This window comes from Dipodomys ordii, unplaced genomic scaffold, assembly GCF_000151885.1.
Source record: "Dipodomys ordii isolate 6190 unplaced genomic scaffold, Dord_2.0 Scaffold30, whole genome shotgun sequence".
Lineage (NCBI taxonomy): Eukaryota > Metazoa > Chordata > Mammalia > Rodentia > Heteromyidae > Dipodomys > Dipodomys ordii.
The window spans coordinates 2,478,063-2,499,880 of NW_012267246.1; the positions used below are offsets into that span (position 1 = coordinate 2,478,063).

General features: G+C 38.5%; 1 protein-coding gene across 1 annotated transcript in view; it reads left to right on the forward strand.

Moving 5' to 3' along the window:
- Lekr1 (leucine, glutamate and lysine rich 1) overlaps positions 1–21,818 on the forward strand; it is a gene marked incomplete at its 3' end in the record, with an annotated part of 100,417 nt that overhangs the window by 37,172 nt on the left and 41,427 nt on the right. The window contains exons 4-6 of the mRNA XM_013016133.1: positions 4,355–4,474; positions 12,436–12,611; positions 17,028–17,213. Of these exons, the coding sequence (XP_012871587.1) occupies positions 4,355–4,474; positions 12,436–12,611; positions 17,028–17,213 (482 nt within the window). The remainder of the gene's footprint in view (positions 1–4,354; positions 4,475–12,435; positions 12,612–17,027; positions 17,214–21,818) is intronic.

Sequence of the window (21,818 nt, forward strand, 5' to 3'; positions counted from 1 at the left end):
CCCTCAGCTCTTCAGCTCAAGGCTAGCGCTCTACCACTTGAGCCACAGTGCCACTTCTGGCTTTTTTCTTTTTGCTTATGTGGTGCTGGGGAATCGAACTCAGGGCCTCATGCATTGCGAGGCAAGCGCTCTACCACTGAGCCACCTTCCCAGCCCTGTATAGTATCTTTACAATAAAAAATTAAAAAAAAGAAAATACATGGTTTCAAGTCATACTTATTGATCTGTAAGTTACAGCTTTCATTGGCGTATTTTTAGCTCATTTTGTCCTTCTTCCTATGCCAGGACTGTGGTTTGAGGATGGCACTGGGCATAAACTGTAGACCTGACCTGGGCAGCCTCTGACCTGGTGATGCGTGAAGTTGTGAAGGAGAAGCCTGAGCTGTAGTAGTGACACGGGTCAGGAATGTACAATGTCTGCAAGGAAAGCCTCTGGCAGGAAGTGGAACCAGCCAAGGGGAGAGACTTCTTGTGGCCAGGCTGTAGGGGTGAGGCTTCCCGTTAGCCCCGTCCCCTGCGCCCCAGGGCTGGACAGAGCTGCACAACTCTGTTACCCCATGGGTTTAAGTCTTGCTCTGGCTCTACCCTTCCTGCTCCCTTTGGGCATTGCATCTTTTCTTTTTTACTTTACAGGGGCTCACAGCTTAGAGATTGCCTTGCGTCTCAGTAAAGACTGAACTTAGATTTTGTTTTAGATTTAGTGTTGAACAGTTGATTATGGGGACTCTTGGAAATGGATTGGATATATTTCTCATTATAAGACAGAGACAGCCTTTTGGGGGTAAGGGTGAATGTTTAAGGATACAAGTTTGGGTGTCAAGTTGACAAGAGGTGGGCTTAATCTTCACTGCAACTTAAATAACGATGCCTCGGGGATTAGCAAAGCACATCTCTGGATGTGTCTGTGATGCTTTCCAGAGACAGTTGGATCCTGAGCTCTGACCCAGTGAGAGGCCTGGTCTCTTGATGGGTTCGTATGTGATGGTATTATTGGGAGGTGGTGAGAGACCAGAGATGGGGCCTGGTGGAAGAAGTTCTGTCACTGGGGGCGTGCTGTGGGGCCTTCTCCTACCGCCCTTCCCCCTGCTCCTGCGGGTGAGGTGAACTGCGCTGCTCGGCCAGGTCCTGCTTGGCACCATGCACTGACACTTCCCAACTGTGAGCCGCAAGAATAAACCAGTGTGGTATAATTTGTCATTTTTTAATGTACCCACACTTTTGAAAAATTTTATCTTTATTATCTGTATGTAGTTGTACAAAGGGGTTTCAATTCAACATGTCAGTTTGTAAGTGCAATGCATCTGGATCAGTGTCACCCTTCATCACCTCCCCTCCCCCAGTCCTCCTAACTCTACCCCTCCTTCTGTTTTCTTAATTTTGTAGGATACACATTGAACTTTCTACTTCATTCTCCCTCTTTCTTCACTTTACTTCCCTACCCCTTCCCCTTAACCCCACTCCCTGCTTTCATGTAAAATACACCCATTCTTTTATACCACAATTATACTACAGATTAATTACTTACCATTTTTGTACAAGTTATGTTTTTAACTGGAAAACTAGTAATACTTTATACTTAGCATAGAGTTGAAAAAAACAACAGAAATCCAACCTCTCCAGTTAACACATCATATAACTATGGTGTAATGATGAAAACTTAACAGATAAGCATTGTTATAATACTCTTTTCCAGACTATTTGATTTTATGTTTTTCTTTTCCACTTGTATTTTTCCTACAGTCCATAATTCAATCTGCAGTCTCTTTGTTGTCTTTAGTTCTTTGATCTTCTTTGATCTATGATAGTGTCTCTGTTTTCATTTGTTTCATGATCCTGAGGGCTTGGAAAAGTACTAGTTAGTTATTTTATAGACTAACCTACATTTTGAGTTTGTCTTCCATATCCATAATCAAGATTATTTATTCCTGACAGAGTACCACAGAAATGATATGCTCCTTCCCAGTGCACATGATGATGTCAGCATCTTAGTACTGAGGCTAAACTTTAGCTAAAGTGTGATCACTTGGCTAAGGTGCTTACTTGCTAGGTTATTATCACTTATCACTTGGTTATTCACCAGGTTGTTCCACAACATAGTTACATTTTCTCTTTGTAAACAATAAATACCTTGGGGTAGATGCCTTGAAACGATGCAGTTGTTATGTTTCTCCACAAAATTTTACCTGTTTTTAAGACAACTATCAGTAGAATTTGCCTGCAAAAGTTATTTATTCTGCTCTTCTAATGGTGATTCTTTCTCACTTCCCTTTTATATTTTTAGCTAAAATTTCTGAAGAAGAGTGGTCTCCTTTCCCATACATTTATCTGCTCAGTTATTCTATCAATTTTGTTTTCTGGGTTATAATCCAAGACACTTTCACTCAGGTTTTTACCTCTCATGCACAAACCCCTGGAGAGTTTGCTCACAAAATGAAAGAAATCAAAAAAAGAGAAAGACTTCAGAAAAAGAGTAGAGGACAAATGACAAAAGAGAGGAGGACAGTTCCTGAAATGAGAAATCCCAGATGATAGCCAGGCAGTCAGACCAGATCCTAAGCAGACAAGAGCAGGAAATGGGGAGCTCTAGAAAGGCTGCCTCCTGGGAAAGCAGTGGTGTAAAGATTGTTGGCTGTCTACTGAGAAAAGATGGGCAGGAGTAGAAGAAAATCAGTGATAGTAACTAAGAAAGAAGGGAAAAGGTGATTTTAAAGGGACAAAAAAATTGTACAAGACCATAAATGTTATCATGATGTACTATGGTACACTATGTGGCTTACTAGCAAAAAATATATTAAAACAATATAACTTAATAAAAAGGATTGGTTTGTATTGGGAAGGTGAGAGGAGGAAGAGGGTCAGAAGGTTGGTAGAGATGTGTAGAATGACCCGTTTTCATTAGCGTTTACCACACCTCTATTTCCATCGAGGTACCTACCTGGGTACCTTAAAAAAGGACTATGTCTCTCTGCTGTGATGTGTGACCTGTGGCCTAAATTCAAGACAAGTGTTCAGTAGAGCTGTGAGGAGACCGCATAAAAGGCATGGCAAAAGCCATCATTCTCTTGCTACTAGTCTAATGTCACTGTGATGACTGGAGCTTCGCCTCCACCTTGTGGAATAAAGTACATACCAAAGATGGCAACTGCAAGTCTTGGAAGGGTCCCAATACATTATATATATATATATATATATATATATATATATATATATATATATATATATATATATCATTTGTATTTCATTAGAAAATAACTCCAATGGGATATTAAGGAGAAGCAGTATAAATGTATGTTTAGTCACATTGAGATGAGTATTAGGAGAAACTGAATTGTTGAAAGCAGTTGTCTTTGGCAGTAGTAACTGGGATAAAGGCAAATGACTACTATTTTCTCTTATAACCTTTTCTGTAACACTTGACATTTAAAACATGTTATTGTAAAGGTGATATACAGAGGGGTTACAGTTCCATAAATCAGGTAATGAGCACATTTCCTTTTGAACAGTGTCATCTCCTCCCTCATTCTCTCCCAGTTTTTTCCTTCCCAACTTCTCTCCCGCCAAGTTGTATAGTTCATTTCCAACACAGTGTCTAGTGGGTTTCACTGCTGAATTGGTTCACCCTTTGTCCCTTCCATTTCTGTGCTTCTCCCCACCCCCCCCAATCAGATAAACTTATATGTAAGACAAAGGGTACAAAAATAAAAAACAGAAACAAAAGGGAATCAACCAAAGGAAAAAAGGAAAGAAAAAAAAGACATTTTAAGTTACATATATCTTCAACAAAATTATATAATATTTATACTTTTTAGTGTTTTCTTTTTTAAAATTTTATCGTAAAGATGTGGTACAGAGGGGTTACAGTTACGTGCGTAAGGCACTGAGTACATTTCTTGTCGAGCATTGTTCCCCTTCCCTTGTTGTTGTTCTCACTGTTCCTTCCCTCCCCCACCTCTCTCTTTTCTCCCCCCTCCACAAGTTGTAAAGTTCACTTCCAATATATTGTCTTGTGGGTGTCATTGTTGCAATGGATTATCCTGTGTCCTTGTTTCAGCATTTTGTTATTCTTTAATATTTATGGCTGCATGCTCATTGTAAAAATCTGAACAAAATAATACAAAGTAAAAGTTCCAGTTTTCTCTAGCATTTTTTTTTTGCCTTTTCTTCTTGTCAGTTCTTTCCTCCCCAAGGCCAACTGCTGTTTGGTGTTTTTCTCTCCAGACCTTTCTCTAATACAACCAGATAGTATATGTAAGCACGCATAGTTTTTTTTTTTTTTAACTTTTTTAAAGTAGATTTTAACTAAAATAATATTCATCAGAAAATGCCTAAATTTAGATCTTGTTTATGTTTTTAGAATTCAAGATTTAAGCATGCAGTTAAAAAATCAACAAAGTGAATTTCAGAGAGTACAGAAAGAATTTAGTCATTTGGAATGTGAGTTAAAGACTAAACAAAGACAATCACAATTCTTCAGGTAAGATTGCTTTTAAAGAATTGAAAATGATAAAGACTGAAAACATAAGTTTAATGCTAGCTTTTTAAACATTCACACACACTTTAGTAATGTGATTTCTATGTAATCTAGTATGATTAACACAATAGAAATAGTTTCAGTCTTCAATTTCTTGGTATATTGACCTCCAGAGCCATCATCCAGTGATGAAAAGTTGTTTGTTTGTTTGTTTGTTTTGTTCAGTCGTGGGGCTTGAACTCTGGACCTGAGGGCTGTCCCTCAGCTCTTCAGCTCAAGGCTAGCGCTCTACCACTTGAGCTACAGTGCCACTTCTGGTTTTCTGGTGGTTTATTGGAGATAAGAGTTTCCTGCCTGGGCTGGCTTTGAACCATGATCCTCAGATCTCAGCCTTCTGAGTAGCTAGGATTACAGGTGTGAGCCAATGGTGCCCGGCTCTTGAAAGTTTTCTAATGACAATGACAGACCCCCTAAATGTCAACATATCCAACATAAGTGGTGCTACTCTGCTCTCATGTATGTTATTCAGTGCTCTTATGAGACTAGAAACTAGTTCATTTACCCTCTAAAATGGTTTTGAATATATCTAGTATATTTTTGAGGAGCATGGTTCCTTTGCATTTGAGTAACTTTTAGGTCCTAAAAAAAGGGAATGTTAGGGCTGGAAAGGTGGCTCAGTGGTAGAGTGCTTGCCTTGCATGCATGAGGCCCTGGGTTTGATTCCTCAGCACCACATAAGCAAAAAGCCGGAAGTGGCGCTGTGGCTCAAGTGGTAGAGCACTAGCCTTGAGCTGAAGAGCTGAGGGACAGTGCCTAGGCTCAGAGTTCAGGCCCTACGACCGGACCCCCCAAAAAAAAATAAAAATAAATAAATAAATAAATAGAATGTTAAACCAATATAGTAAACAGTACGATTCAGAAAAACAATTTAATAGCTGGGTGAGTATTCTGAATGTTTGTTTTTGTTTTCAGCCTTCCGATTATTACCAGAAACATTTTTAAAAACATTCTCTGGGCTAATTATTTTTTAATGTATTATCCAATGCTGACCTACTGAACACCTGCACTTCATAAAGGCCTTGCATGTAACTGAAACTCAATAAATAAATGAATGAGTAAATGAGTTAATAGTCTGTTCGCAATACAAATAGCCTTATTTTGGTGGTACTAAGGTTTGAACTCAGATCCTGGGCTTGCTAGGCAGGTACTCTCACCACTTGTACTGTATCTCAGCCTTTTTACTTGAGTTATTTTTCAGGTAAAGTCTCACATGCTTGGTGAGGGCTGGTCGTCTTGCTTACCTGTGTCTCCCATGTAGCAGGACTGCTGGTACATCTCACCACACCTAGCTTCTTCATTGAAGTAGGGTCTTTTTGCCTTTTGATTTCCTCTTCCCAAGTAGCTGAGATTACAAGTGCATACCATCACAGTTGGCCAGATGTCTGCTCTTGTTCTTTGGTCCTTTCTCAGAAATCGGTAGGATAGTAGCACCTTGGTGGCCTCAGCTCTCCAATTTATCCAGGATCATCAGTTTTTTTGCTTTTTGGTGTTTTTTTTTTTTATTTGACAATTAAGTTTCCAACACATGGATTCTGCAAACACTGAAACCATAGCAACTCTCATGAATGGGTGAAGGTCAATATTGTGGGAGAGGCTTTATTATAAAAACAAGCTTTCTTTAACACTTAGATTCTGCAGTAGTTTTGGCCTAACACTACTAAGGAAATCCCAGCTGTTTGCTTACTAATGCCACTGTAGATGGTAGAATTGACTAGATTTCAAGTATGTGGAGTGTTTCATGTAATTACAGTTGCTGTAGGATGGTATAAAACTGATACAGTTCATCCTGTCATTCAGTTTTGCATGTCAGTTGTCATAAAATATCTAAAATTTGCTTTTATTTTATATTTTAGTTTTGTCACTATTTTGGGTTGTGCTTGGGATTGAGCCCAGGGCCTCATACATGCTAGGTAACCATTCTAGCATAGGAAAAGGTACACTGGTAAAAAAAAAAAAAAAAAAAAGTCCTGGATAAAAGTCTTCTATATAAGTGTGATTGCAGTTGCTTTTTGCAGTCTGTGGCTTTCTTTCATTTTCTCAGTGGTATTTTCTTTTTAGCATATGTCATCTATATACAAGAGGTATGGGCAATTTTAACATTTCCGTACATGTAGACAATGTACCCCTCCCTGTCTCACTCTCCCTGACCCGCTCCCCTCTTTTTTTGGGGGGGGGTCTGGTCGTGGGGCCTGAACTCTGGGCCTGGGCGCTGTCCCTCAGCTCTTCAGCTCAAGGCTAGTGCTCTACCACTTGAGCCACAGTGCCACTTCCAACTTTTTTCTTTTTGCTTATGTGGTGCTGAGGAATCGAACCCAGGGCCTCAGGCATGCAAGGCAAGTGCTCTACCACTGAGCCACCTTCCCAGCCCCACCCTCCACCCTGCTTATTATTTTAAAATAATTTCATTGTTCTTTTTTTATGAATGCAAACAAACTATTTCCACTATATTTATGAAATATAGTTAATCTGTTTTCTCTTATGGATTATGCATATATTTAAGATATATTTAAGAATGGACCAAGCCAAAATCATAATGATTTCTTTCCTATAGTTTCTTCAGAAAGTTTTGTTGTGATCCATTGGAGTTAATTTTTGTGTATGAGTATGGTAAGAATCTAAATTCGTCTTATTTTGTGAGGATATTGGATGTTGCAGCATGCTGAGAAGACTCTGCTTTCCCCACTGAAGGTCTGTTCTCCTGAGCAGTGTAGGTTTTTGTAAAATTTAAAATCCAAGAATGTAACCTTCCAGCTTTCTTCTTGATTTTTAAGATTGTTTGGGCATTATGGACCCCTTGAATTCCTGTAAGCATTTTAGAGTCAGCTTGTCAAAACTGCTAGGCACACGGCTGAGATTTTAATATAGTGTAGAATCTATAATCAACTTGGGATGCTAACAATGCATGGAACCTTTTAATCTGTGAACATAATATATTTTTCTATGGAGATAGTTAATTTGCTTAAAAATGTTTTGGGGTTTTTTCACTTCTTTATTAAATTTGTTTCTAAGTGTTCTATTCTTTTTATGTTATTATGAATGGCAGTTTTCCTAATCTTATGTTGGGAATTGATTATTGGTAGTATTCAGAAATAAAATTTTCCTGTGTATGGCTCTTACACCCTGCTATTTTGATGAACTTACTAGTTTTTGTGTGTGTTGGTTAGGTCTTCTACATTGTGTAGGCTTATAGACAACAGAGTTTTCTACTGTTCCAAGTCCTTTTACCTCTTGTCATATGATTGTATTTACACTTAAAACCATCAGTTCTCACACCTACTTCCAGGTTGTTAATCTAGGGCTCTATGAGCCAGGATTACCAGCCTTGTTTATCTCTTCACAGCTGGTGATTTGCCTCATATTCCACAAAGGTCAGTTAACAATTCAGACTGATTTACTGTGAATGGAATGGCGCCCAAGTTTCAGAATCTCTCCTCAAGTCTTCCTGCAAAGTTCTGGACAGGCCCCTGGTGAAAGGAGGTGGTTTATTCCTACTTGTTTAAAAATCATCTTTCCAAGTTGGGTACCAGTGACTCATGCCTGTAATCCTAGTTACTCAGGAGGCTGAGATCTGAGGATCCTGTTTCAAAGCCAGCCCGGGCAAGAAAGTCCGTGAGACTCTTATCTCCAGTTAACCACCAGAAAACCAAAGTAGCCCTGTGGCTCAAGTGGTAGAGTGCTGACCTTGAGCTGAAGAGCTCAGGGACAGCGCCCCCACCCAGAGTTCAAGCCCCGAAACCAACAACAACAAAAAACAAAAAACATCTTTCCAGTCTACTTTCCCCTCTGTTCCACTTCAAGGTCAGTGGGGGAGTTACAGGCTTGGGAGAGTCTTAGTAAGACAAAGTTGACTTGGGAATACATCACTCAGTTGCCCTTTGAAAAGAAAATTTAGAATAGCTTCTGTAAAAAGCAAAGGAATCAGATTAAACATTCAGATGTATACAGGCTTGAACTCCGGGACTGGGCACTATCCCTGAGCTTTTTTTGCTCAAAGTTAACACTCTGCCTACAACTTGGGCCACAACTCCACTTCTGGCTTTTATTTTTGGTGATTAATTTGGAGATAAGAGAGTTACAGACTTTCCTGTCCAAGCTGCTATGAACCATGGTCATCAGATCTCAGCCTCCATATTAGCTAGGATTACAGGAGTGTACCATCAGCACCCTGCAAATTTTTTAAATTAATGAAACAAAAGCAAACTATTTCAAGGGGCTGGGAAGGTGGCTCAGTGGTAGAGCACTTGCCTTGCATGCCTGAGGCCCTGGGTTCGATTCCTCAGCACCACATAAGCAAAAAGAAAAAAGTCGGAAGTGGCACTGTGGCTCAAGTGGTAGAGCGCTAGCCTTGAGCTGAAGAGCTGAGGGACAGCGCCCAGGCCCAGAGTTCAGGCCCCACGACCAGACCCCTCAAAAAAAGCAAACTATTTCAAAATAAAAGAAGCACTGCTCACTTCAGTATACTAAAATTGGAATGATTCAGAGAAAATTAGCAAGGTCCCTGTTCAAGGATGACACACAAATTTGTGAAGCAGTCCATATTTTAAAGGTTGATAGATAAAAAATATAAATAAAGCAAATTATAACAATATTTTTTTGAATTACATCAGAGCAAATTCACTAACAAAATTTTTGTTTATTCAGTTTTTAATCCATTTTTACTTGAATATATTTGTTTATACAAAGGGGTTTTTATTGTGACATTTCTGTGTATTCAAACAATGTAAGAGCTGGGTGCTGGTGGCTCACGCCTGTAATCTTAGCTACTCAGGAGGCTGAGATCTGAGGATTGAGGTTCAAAGCCAGCCCAGGCAGAAAAGTCCCTCTGAGACTCTTATCTCCAGTAAACTACTCAAGCCGGAAGTGGTGCTATGGCTTAAATGGTAGAGCACTAACCTTGAACACAAACAGACTAAGAGTCAGCACCCAGGCCCTGAGTTCAAGCCCTAGCACAGGTAAAACAAACATACAAACACAATAAAGATCTTAAAGTATTTGATAATCCAATGAAGATGAGTTAATTATTCAAATACATTGGAGAAAGATCTGTTTCCTAATTTTACAAAAAACATTAACACCATTGAATATAAAAATTATAAAATACTACTTCAAGGGTGATACTTAACGTGTCCATTTGTTTCAGATTTAAAATAAAGTTTAAAATTGGTCATTTTCAATGGACACAAGAAGTTTTTTTCTTTGTTGCTGTTGTTTTTTTAATGTACTATGTGATTTTTTTTTGTTTCTTTTGTATATTCTTCCCCCTGTGGTATAACCCCTGTTGTCACTGTATTTGGTTCTGGTGCCCTGCATCTTGTATATACATATTTTTTAATTTCAGGAGGGGAAGGGAAATAAAATGCTGAAATAAGGATACAGGTTGACCCAAGACACTATGTTGAAAATGAACTTTACAATTTGGTAGGGGGGAGAGGGAGGAGTTGGGGTGGTGGGGAGGGAAGGGATAGTAGGGGAAAACAAAGGAGAGGGTAACAATGCTCGATAGGAAATGTACTCATTACCTTACTCATGTAACTGTAACCGCTTGTACAGTATCTTTACAATAAAAAATTTTTAAAATTGGTCACTTTCTAAGAAAACTTGAAATCCCAAAAACCTTATAGTCATGCATAAAGATATTGATAAGGATTTTTCTAGATCTGACAATGCTGAATATTTATACTATCTACTAAGTTTTAAAAGACCTTTCTAGGAAGTGGCGCTGTAGCTCAAGTGGTAGAGCGCTCTCCTTGAGCTGAAGAGCTGAGGAACAGCGCCCAGGCCCAGAGTTCAAACCCCACGACCGACCAAAAAAAAAAAAAGAAGACGAATAAAAGACCTTTCTAAGCTATTAATTTTTTTAAAGTCTCTTGCTATGGGCTGGGAATGTGGCTTAGTGGTTGAGTGCTTGCCTAGCATGTATGAAGCCCTGGGTTCAATTCTTCAGTACTATATACACAGAAAAGGCCTTAAGTGGCTCTGTGGCTCAAGTGGTAGAGTGCTAGCCTTGAGCAAAAGAAGCTCTGGGATAGTGCCCAGGCTCTGAGTTCAAGCCCCAGGACTGGCAAAAAAAAAAAAAAGTCTATTACCATGTTAAACTAAAAGGCTGTATAATCAATCATCCACACAAACAGCAGAAATACAGTAGCTAAAATTATATGCAAAAATGTATTGTAGAGCTGCTTGAAGAGTCACACCGTTTTCCTATATTCTATGGTTCTAGAGAATTTTATTAACTTGCCAATTTTTAAATGTAGTGAGTTCTCATTCTATAAGCAAATATACACTTTTAACCTATTTTATAGTTATTACTTTTGTGTTCTTTTTTTCCTCTTCAAGAAGTTGAATTGAGTCACCACAAAAAGTGGATCCACTCCCAGCGCATAAAGATTGAGTTTTCTGTCTGTTGCCTTTCTCCCTACAGAAGCATCCATACCCACATTTGCATTTTCCTTTCTGTCAAACATTCTCTAGGCCCTGACTTCCAGGTCTGCAGCGGAATCTCAGCAGCTGCGCCCCAGATACTTTGACTCCACATCCTGGTTTCTCATCCTCACACCTGTGTCATCAGCATCCTTCTCCTCTGTTTTCTGTAATCAGCATCCTCTTAGCTGTGTTTGTGGATTTAATCACCCCCTCAGGTCTGCTCACTGGGGAGACCCTGCTGGCCACACAGAATCACAACCACAGTCTTTATGGAAAATAGAGCTCTTTTAGCCTTTGTGTATATCTGTCCTTTCTAGGACTTTGCTCAAGAAATGCTCCCCTCTCTCCTGTATTTCCGGCCTGTGTTCACTCACATTGTCCACTCAGCTATGCACACTTCCAGTAATTCCCACCCTGTTCAGCCTTCTTACTTCCTCTTCTGTCCATGGTTTTAATAGTTGGTAGCACAGACTTCTGTTGTCTTGTACCTGCTTTCCCACCTAACGCTTCTCGGAGGTCTCTAAGGTCTCCTTCACACCAGCTACAATGGCCTCTTCAGCCTTTGTCTGAAGCCTTCAACCCTGCCTACTACTTTCTTCTTGAAGACCACTGTTTTTTCCTGATATTATTCCTTTGGCTCTTCTTCTAACTCACTGGAAACAGTTCCTTCTTGGGTTTCCTTTTTATTTTTGTCCAGTGTGTGATCCTTAACTCTTTTCACTTCCCCATTCCTCCAGCTGAGAAATGAAGTTTATTTGTCATTTAATTTTCTGTTGATCACAGACTGGTAGATACTAAGGAGATTATAAGGCACGAGAAAGATGTTTCTATCTAATAGATCTTTGTTTCTTCAGAGACATAAATATTGACCAAGCACTCCTCTGGTTGTAGGTATCATCTTTTTGCTGAGAACACCTGTCTGTATCTTGTTTGATGATTAAGGAAACAATAACCAGGATATCTGAAGTAATAAAATAAGATGATATAAAAATAAGTTTATTTTGAACTCTGAGGTATTTGATGAAGCAAAAGTACTAGCTCAGGTACTTTGAAAAGTGTATTACTCCAGGTGTTACACTGCCTGGGTAGCCATGGTACATAGAAGAATGCTGTAAGAGTCTCATTTACTCTCTGACCAAGTTTTCTAAGTTTGGTCTAAATTTTCTAAATTTTGCTCTACCAAATTTTCTTCTTTAAATATTTGATTGGTGAATATAAAAAATAGGATAAATGTAAATGAAGGTAATTATCTTTTTGTAATTAAAATAGTAGCAAAATTGAACTGAGTTGAAATGCTTATATACCCAACGAACTGAGATATTTCTGATTTATGTCTGTTGTCTTAATATAGTATGAACAACACTTTTCCTTTTCAAATTTGTCTTCATTTAGACAGTAGATTGTATGATTATTCTAAAACCATTTTGGATAAATGTGTCCTTTGTTTACTTTATTTTAAAAATTCTAATTTTTCATTACAGTCAAAAATTGTTGGAATACAAATATTTCTGGAATAAGACTCTTTCATTACTTACTGTTACCAAAAGAGAACTAACCAGTATTAAAAATGAAATATATGATAATTTTCAAATCTGGACTTTATTGAAAGAAGAAGTTTCTCTACAAATTAAATCCATTAGTGAAGCAGCTCTAGCAGGTTTGTGATGTACATTTAGAATGTAATTGTACTTTTTTGTAAAAATATTTTAAGTAAATAAATAATACCTCATTGTATTTGGTGGGGCTGGGAACTCACTTTCTAAAACTATTTGTGATTGGCATAGTAGATGAACATTATTATCGATCTACCCTGAACTGTAGTATTTTAGGTTGCTCTAAGATAAGTCATGATATGTCTATCTTGAACTATGGTCAGAAGTCTGATTATTCTGTTAAAGGAACCAATTTGTACTCTTTAAAATGTTTTTCTCTTAATGACTGAGTAGTCATATTAGATCAGCCTCTAACATAATCACTGTAATTATAGACAAAAATAACTATCTGAAAACATTGGCAAATAACAGAATCAAACACACTGAGGAGGGAATGTCAAAAATTGAAACAAGTCTTATTACTAAGTGAAAGATGACATCTGAAAAGGTTACAAGCTCTGTTGTTATGGCTACACAACCTTCTGGAAAAGGCAAAGCCTGGGGTCAGTAAACAGGTCAGTGGTTGTCAGAGGTCCAAGACAGTACAGTGGTGCACACGTTATAATGCATTTGTCAGAACTCACAACAGCAAAAGTGAGCTTGAAACTGTGAATTCTGGCTGATAGTAATAATGTGTCAAATAAGCTAGTAGGAAACATCATTGTAGTGCAGGTTGTGAGTTTGTATGTGCATGTGTGTATATGTGTGTACATGTGTGTGAGGACAAAAAGTACACTTTTACCATGACCAAAAACTCTAAATATTCTAACTGCTTTAGATACTGAAAGAAGGAGAAGGGATTTTTTAAAGACTATTGGATTGAGAGCAGGGTGCAGTTCATTCCATGCATGAAAACAAAAACATCTGGTAGAAATATGTATTCTTTTAGACCTGAGGATTAAAGGACAGAGACAGGGCAGTCAGGACATAGGGGAATATCCTGGAGAAAAGATCCTCAGAGAGCCAGAGCTTAAGTTTTGTATTTAATTCTAATGTCTGGCTTCTCCCTGAAGTACCTGTATATAAAAGGAAGAGTTTATACAACTCACAGAGAACTTGATATTTTAGCAGATACTTCTCTTGGGGCAGACACATCATGCAGTTTGAATTAAGCCCTATGAACTGCTTAGTAAACAAGATTAAAAAAAAGTCAACATTTCTTTGAAGCAATGTAACAGTACCTAGTCTCTATAACCTAATGGCTTTACAGAAGAAATAGAAAAATATGGCTCATCCCTGGAAAGGATAGCCAGCCAGCAGAGACCAATTTCTGATTGTCCTGTATGAGTCAGAAGCTCAGAGGTAGAAATGCATACACATGGATCATGTGTTTAGCTCACCAACAAGAGCTTAGAGGACAGGACAGATGGGTGTGTGGGCTTGAAGTTTTATTATTTTCAGAATGTTTTTCTCCTTAGTGCTGTGAACACAATCAGAGCCCCAGGGGGCGATGTACAAAAGTATAAGTAGACGCAAAATTTGACAGGTGCAGAAGCTTGCCATTCATAGCTTCTTTGATCACTTTGAATACACTCTACACCTAGCAGTTCTTATAAATACATAAACATGCCCATTCACAAATTAGAAGTTTAAGAAAATACTCTATATCTTAAGGCCAGCCTAGGCATAAAAATCTGTGAGACATTAATTAGCTAACAAAAACAGAAGTGGAGGTGTGATTCAAGTGGTAGAGCACCAGCTTTGAGTAAAAAGCTTTGAGTAAAAAGTAAATATGAGAGCTTGAGGCCCTGAGTTGAAGCCCTAATACCAGCACACAAAAAATAGGCTTATTTTGATATTCTGTTGCAGATGTTTCTTCCTTTTGGATGTTTAGCTAATGATATATTAGAAATTGTTTAGAAGCTTTACTCAGCCTTTATATAGACACAGAACAGGTTTATTTAACTCCTATTCAAGGGCATCCTCGTAGAAATTATGGAGGCAATAGAAAAGGAATAAGCAACTATCTCTGCACTGAAATAACTTACAGATCACATTTATATATTTTATATATTATTTATATATATTTTCCCACATGCAAGTGGGAAAAATGGAAGACCAAGGCCACATCCCTATCAAGTAGAAAAGGTTTCTTTGTCAAGGCAGCATCTGAACCACGATAGACCATGCATACAAGGACAGGAGGAGCTTCTTCACAAGGTGGTAGGGAGCCTGGTGCGGTTCCTCATTTCTGAACTTCAGACTGGGACACGAGGAGGAGACTGTACAATTGGCGAGTGTAGGATTGGATTTTGACACCAGGACACCCATGGGTGTGGGAAGTTTCTCCTAAACCTCACCTCTGCTGGGGTCCATGCTAGGAGCACTGTCACCCCCATTCTTTTGGACATTGTGCTGTACTTTTTCATGAACACATGGGAATGGAGTATATTTTACAAATATATTTATATTATAGTCTTGTTCTCTTAATGTCAGATAGAAAGTCACATTGACACTAGCAGTTATTTTAGACAGTAGTGTTCGCTAACAGAATCAGCTTGCTAACCTAAGCAGAGTCATTTTGGCAAATGATAAGTAGGTGACAGCGTGTGTTCCCTGCAGTGTCATTGTGACTTAAGCATAGACACATGCAGTTACCACATGGTACGGTTTATTCCACCATAAGAAACTACCTCTAAGGCTACAAAAATGCTCAGGAAGACTTTAAATATGAGGACAATTACACTATGTCATATGTGTGTCTATGCTTTGTTTTTGCAGTGCTAGAATGGAACCCATGGCTTTGCATGTGCTAGGCAAGTACTCTGCCATGGAGCTAGCTTCTATCCCTATCTTCTTTTTTTTTTCTGCTTATGTGGTGCTGAGGAATCGAACCCAGGGCCTCATGCATGCAAGGCAAGCGCTCTACCACTGAGCCACCTTCCCAACCCCCGTATCCCTATCTTCTTTTAAGACTTTGTATGCTCCTATATTGGTAGTTATGGGTGTGAGAAATGGGTGTGTGGCCATGCAGTTGTAGAAGTAGATTAGCTATTCCTAAAGGAATGGGAAATCCACAGAAAGTAACCATTGGACTAAGGTAGAAACCTATGCATTTGGATCCTGCCAATATATTTCTCTAGGTTTCCCCCATTTGAATAAAAACTGAAAAGTCCTCTGCCCCAAGTCTGTGGCCCCACCACATTCTCCTTGTCCTCTGCCCCTTGTCTGCAGTCATGCCACCTTTTCCTTGGACACCGCCTTTCCACCCAACCATCACCTGCCCTTAGGATGTTCATTTCTGGGCTGTGGTCTAGCTCACTGCTTTACTTTCCCTGTGATTATTGGCTGGCCATATTGTCTCTGCCACTAGGTCTGTACTATGTCTCTACTTGTGGCCTTTCCTGGTCCACGGAGCCATAGTCTCTGCCATGATAGGCCCAAGATCAATAAACCAAGACAGTCTCTTCAGAAAGCCATTCATATATGAACCATTGTACAGCCCCGATGGTACTAACCAAAGAAGGGAATGTCAAGTAAGCTCTAAAATAGCGAATTGCCCTTATTTATTCAGCACATGTGGTTATCCAAGTGTTATACTATTGTTACTTATTATATGTATGTTCTCAGCTTTTTGTGGTGGTTTACAGCAGCAGTGATGGTGATTCTGATGGAGGATACACTCCATACATTTTTTTTCAATTTTTATAAAATTAGCACACAAATCTAAGAGATTAAGTTTAATTATTAAGCTTTAGTAGACAGAATAATGACAGGCAATTGATGTGGTCTCATTTTGAGGGATAGAGTGCTCTTAAAATCGTTATATTAACTAATAAATACTTTTATGACTCTTGCTTATTCATTTTAAATACTACAACTTCCTAATCCCTTCCTTCCCCCACCCTGCCACCTTTCTTCACAATTTCTGTAGAATGACTCCTTGTGGCTGTCCAGAAGTTCTTGAGCCAGCCCATGCTAGCACATTTAAATTTACTTGTCTGAACCATGTTGCCAAGAAAACACTGTTTTTTCAATAAAATTCAAACATGACACAGATAATATGTTTCTCTGTCTTGTGGGTGTGGTGGCACATGCCTATAACAGTCCTTAGGAAAAAAGGCAGGAGGATCGGACAACTGCAAGTTCTGTTTCATGGCAGGGATATACAACTGGACCTGTCTTAAAAGAGACATTGCAGTTTAGTATTACTGAGGGCTAAAACACAATCATTGAAGTGTTTCATGAATTACTTAGCAATATAGCCCCACCCCTCTCCTTTCTTTCTCTCCTGCCCCCCCATTACCCTCCTCTTTGAGAATCACTACTGAATTCCAATTTGACCTTTTGGTTGGGTGTCATACTCTAAAAAGATATCTCATCTTGGCTTTCATGGATTCATTTTCTAAAATGAAAACATTTCTCCAAAATGTTTCATGATCCATTATTGCCCATTTGTAAACTTTGAATTTTCTTTACAGAAATAGATGTGTTAAACAAAAGTTTGACAGCATCTCAGAGAAATAAGGTATGCCTTGAAGAAGAAATGAAAAATCTCAAACTGTTGTCAGATGCAGCCATACTAAGATCTCAGCAGATTGAGACATCTAGACAGCAAGAGGTCAATTTGCAAGCCAGATGCTATGATTTGCAAAAGCAAGTACTAGGTAAAAAGAATTTATGAATTTATTTATTCCTCTTGTTAGCAATAGTCATAAAAGGAAATGTCTGAATGTTTTTCTTGCAATCACAAGGAAATCTTGTTTTAATTAATTTGCTTTGCAAATAACCTTGAAGTGATCTCTGTGTCTGTGGTGGTGGTTTGCCCTCACCCTTTCCGATTTGGTTATCTTAAGAGTTAAGACTTAAGTGGCTGGATATGTTAAAGACATCTCAAATTCAAAGGAAGACTTCAGAAGCAAAGTGGGATTGCCTTTGGTATACAGCCTTGCAGAGAGTGCTAAAGGAAAATACAACTGATGCCCTTACGTAAGGGAAATTATTTTTTTTCATTTTAAAAATTGCACTTCTATAACTTAAATTTTATGAGCAAAGTAATAAAGATTTAAAGACCTAATGTTGAATGTTAAACTAATAATTATGCTCTTCTATATGCTTTTTTTTTTTTTTTGCATGGGGCTTGAACTCAGGGCCTGGGTGCTGCCCCTGAGCCTGTTTGTGCTCAAGGCTAGTGCTCTACCACTCGAACCACAGCACCACTTCCAGTTTTTGAGTGGTTAACTGGAAATGAGAATCTCATGGAAACTTTTCTGCCTGGGCTGGCTTTGAACCACATTCCTCACATTTCAGCCTCCTGCGTAGCTAGGATTGTAGGCAAGAGCCACCAGCGCCTGGTGCACTATTTTCATGTATATTTACATTTTCTGTGAGAAATACATACTTTTTTGTCTTGCAGAGATGAAACTTTATGCCCACTAGATACTGCTTTCTTCTCTCCAATACTATATAGCCACTTTCCAACTTTCTGCTTCTATGAGTTTGATTTCTTTATATATAAGCAAGATTACTTGGTGATGGATTGGCTGTGTCTGTAGATTGTGTGTTTAGGCAAGATTTGATTGATGGCTGTGTCTATTTCTCTTAGCAGGACATTGTCCAGGTTGATCCATGTTGTTTGTTTACTCATAAGTATCACTGGACATGTTGATTGTCCCTGCCTTTGACTGTTGCAGATAATGCTGAGATAAACGTGGTCATGCAAATATTTCAAGACCTTGTTTCGAAGTTTGGCTCTCTACCCAGCAGTCCATGTCTGGGACCTGTGAACAGTGTACTTGCTGTCATCCCAGGGCTGTGTCATTTCACATTCCCACCAGTGGGTATGCAGGGCCTCCAGTTCTGTGCAACTTCCCCAACAGTATTTTCTGTTGGTCATTTGTATAACTTCCTTAGAGCTCTTTCTGTTCAAATCCTTTGCTCATTTTCACAATGCAGTTGTGTGACCTGTGGTTTGATTTATGGAAGTTTTTCATAAGGACTGGATTAAGGGTGACATCCTCCTGTCTCCTGGCAGCCATTTCACCTGGTGATTGTCTCTTTTGATGCACAGACATTTTAAAGTTTGCCACCGTATCTTTGCTTTTGTTACCTGTGCTTTTGATGTTATACTCCAAAAAAATCACCATCAAATTCAAGGTGCTGAAGCTTTTTCCCTCGTTTTTTTTTCTAAATAAAAAAAGATGAGGGCTGGGAAGGTGGTTCAGTGGTAGAGCGCCAGCCTTGAGCTGAAGAGCTGAGGGACAGTGCCCAGGCCCAGAGTTCAGGCCTCACGACTGGACCCCCCCCCAAAAAAAAAAAGAATGATTGTTACTCAAAACTAAATAAAAATAAATTTATCTTCAAATCGATTTTTAAAAAAAGTGAAATTTGTGTTTAGGCCCTTGGGGAAGCTTTGTAAATCATAAGCAAATACTGCCAAACTTTCAAGGAATAGAAGATTGTAATTTTACACAGTATTTTTTTTAAACAACCAGAAATTGGATTCATTTCTTAAGTCATTCTGTAAGGACAGAGAAACACTATTATCAAAACCAAACAAAGAGGCTGAGAATGTGGCTTAGTGGTAGAGTGCTTGCCTAGCATGCATGAAGCGCTGGGTTCAATTCCTCAGTACCACATAAACAGCAAAAGCCAGAAGTGGTACTGTGGCTCATGTGGAAGAGTACTAGCCTTGAGAAAAGAAGCTCAGGGACAGTGCCCATGCCAAGTTCTAAGTTCAAGCCCCAGGACTGGCAAAACAAAACAGAACAAAGAGATGAAAAGAAAGGAAGCCTGTAGGCTTGTTTACTTTGTGAAAGTGTTAATAAATGAAAATGAATCGCATTGCTTTATGCTGAGTACATAATCAACTATTTGGACAGTTCCTTCAAACATGAAGAAAGTGAAATTCTCTGCTTGAGAATCCTTGCAGCTCTGCCTCTAGGCTGTCTTGTTCCCTTCTCGGTCAGGTCACACGCAGAATGGCTGTGGACATCTCATTGCCAGTCACTGTGGTAAGCATTGACATCAACTATCTCAGTTAACTCTCAAATCACTCTGGGAGTGAGACCAGTGTTACCCTTACCATCTAGTGAAGAAATTCAGCTTTAGCCAAGTTAAGTGGCTGTTTCAGGCTGTATAGCCAGAAAGATAGACTATGCCTTAACCACAACAAAGCCCAGGTTAAAAGAATGAAATGCTCCATTGCTTTTGATATGTGTTTTGCAACAGGAGCCATGTGTTTTTGTGTATGGTATTTAACAGCTCTTCCCAATGGAACCTGGCATTTTGGAATCTGGAAACCATTTCTTTAGGGACTTCTCAGGGGACTGAGAATAGGTGGCCCCATTTCCTAATGGGCCCCCATGAAGAAGGGAGTGGGCTGAGTCTGCTCCTCCCCCTCTGGCCTCAGGAAGACAAGCTGTGTACAGGTTTAAGGAGGCACATTTTAAAAAATGACCTCATCTCCAGAGCACCTTCTAACAATGCCAAGCCACCTTTTGGAGAAGTGGGATGAGGTGGGTCTGGCTTTCAGGAAACCCATGTGTCAGACTAGGACCCAAAGTCTTTGTTCTGGCTCCACTGTGAAGTGACATGATTCTAACTCCGATTCTGTGCTTCTGCTTCCAAATTAAATAAATGCTCAGACCTGCACATTTTGTTCCTTTTTTCTTCTCAAACACCACTGAATGACTTCAACTTCAAATCAACAATATAGCATAAAAACTATAATAATCATTATGGTGTACACTAAAAGCTTTTGATTTATTTCTTCCATATCTTCCCTTTATGTATCTTTTGAAATGTAGAGACTAAAAACTTAAATATGTGCTAATTCTGTCTTATATAATAGTGGTGGAAGAGGAAATAATCGATTGTCCATGTCATTATAATCCTTGATGGTAATATTTAATCTCTTGTAGAAAAGTAGACATGAAATAAAAATTTGAGGACTAAAATCTTAGCTCCCTTTTAAAAGATTTGTTTATATAATTTTGGTAATTTCATGTTTAGCTCACACTAATATTACTTCCAAAATGTACAATTTATCTCAATTGATAGTACTCCTCTCAGAGGTCATCATGACCCACAAATCAGTCCACTTAAGTGATTTTCCTTCTACCTGTTAGGATGAAGTGTCCTTTGCTTTTTGTCAGTAGTCACAAATATTGGAAGACAGAGTTCAGATAAATTATTTCAGCATTAATCTCCTTAAATTTATTTGACCAAGCCTCAGATAAAAGAAACTTTTAGCCTGTTTTCTTTCAGTAAGCTGTTTGGCATTATGAATGATATACAGATATTTTCATCAAATTATTTTTCATGTATTAAGATCCTTACTGATTTAAAAAAAAACCAGCCTTACTGAGATATAATTTAAATAGAGTAAAATTCATCTATTTAAGTGTACAAGTTAGCTGTTTTTAAAGGATATGTACCTTGATCTAATTTTAGAATATCTCTATTTTTATCACCCTATGAAGAAATCATTAGTGGCCATCCCCTTATGCGTTCCTCATACCACTAATCTGCTTTATCTCTATAGGTTCGTCACCTCTGGGCATTTCGCACAAACAAAACCATGTACAAGTGGTCTTTTTATCTGTGTTATAGTTCTAATAAAGGAAAAATATTCAAGGAGTGACTCAGTGGGATGGGATTCACTAGTATTTTTGCTTCTGGGACTGTTTATGCCTTTCTAGGCCCTTGGACAAATTATGAATTTCTCTGACTCAGTTATATTGCTTGTAAAATGGGAACAAGATGTCTTTCATTTCTAACCTCAAAACATTAAGGGACTGAACAGTAAAATGGAGTAGCACCTAAAGAGCTACATAAGTATGAAATAGTGAACTGCATTTCACTTAATTTTTTTGGTGGAACTGGGGCTTAAACTGAAAGCCTCATACTTCCTAGTCAAGCATTAGGCCATGTGAGCTACACCTCCAAATTGAACTTCATTTTCAAGGTGTGACAACAAACCAAATGATTGTGTCTAGAATAAAATCATTAGAAATTATTGTTTTTATGTTTTTATTATCTTTAAGTAGTTATACAAAGTAGTTGCCAATCATAGAATTTCTTTAACTACATTTCTCACCCATATCTATAAAATTGGTCAAGTGTTGTAAGCCCTGTAAATTATAATTGTATTCCTGTAATATAAAGTTGGTTTAATGTTCAGAATTCCATATATATATATATGTATGTATGTGTGTATATATATGTGTGTGTGTGTGTGTGTGTGTGTGTGTGTGTGTGTGTGTGTGTGT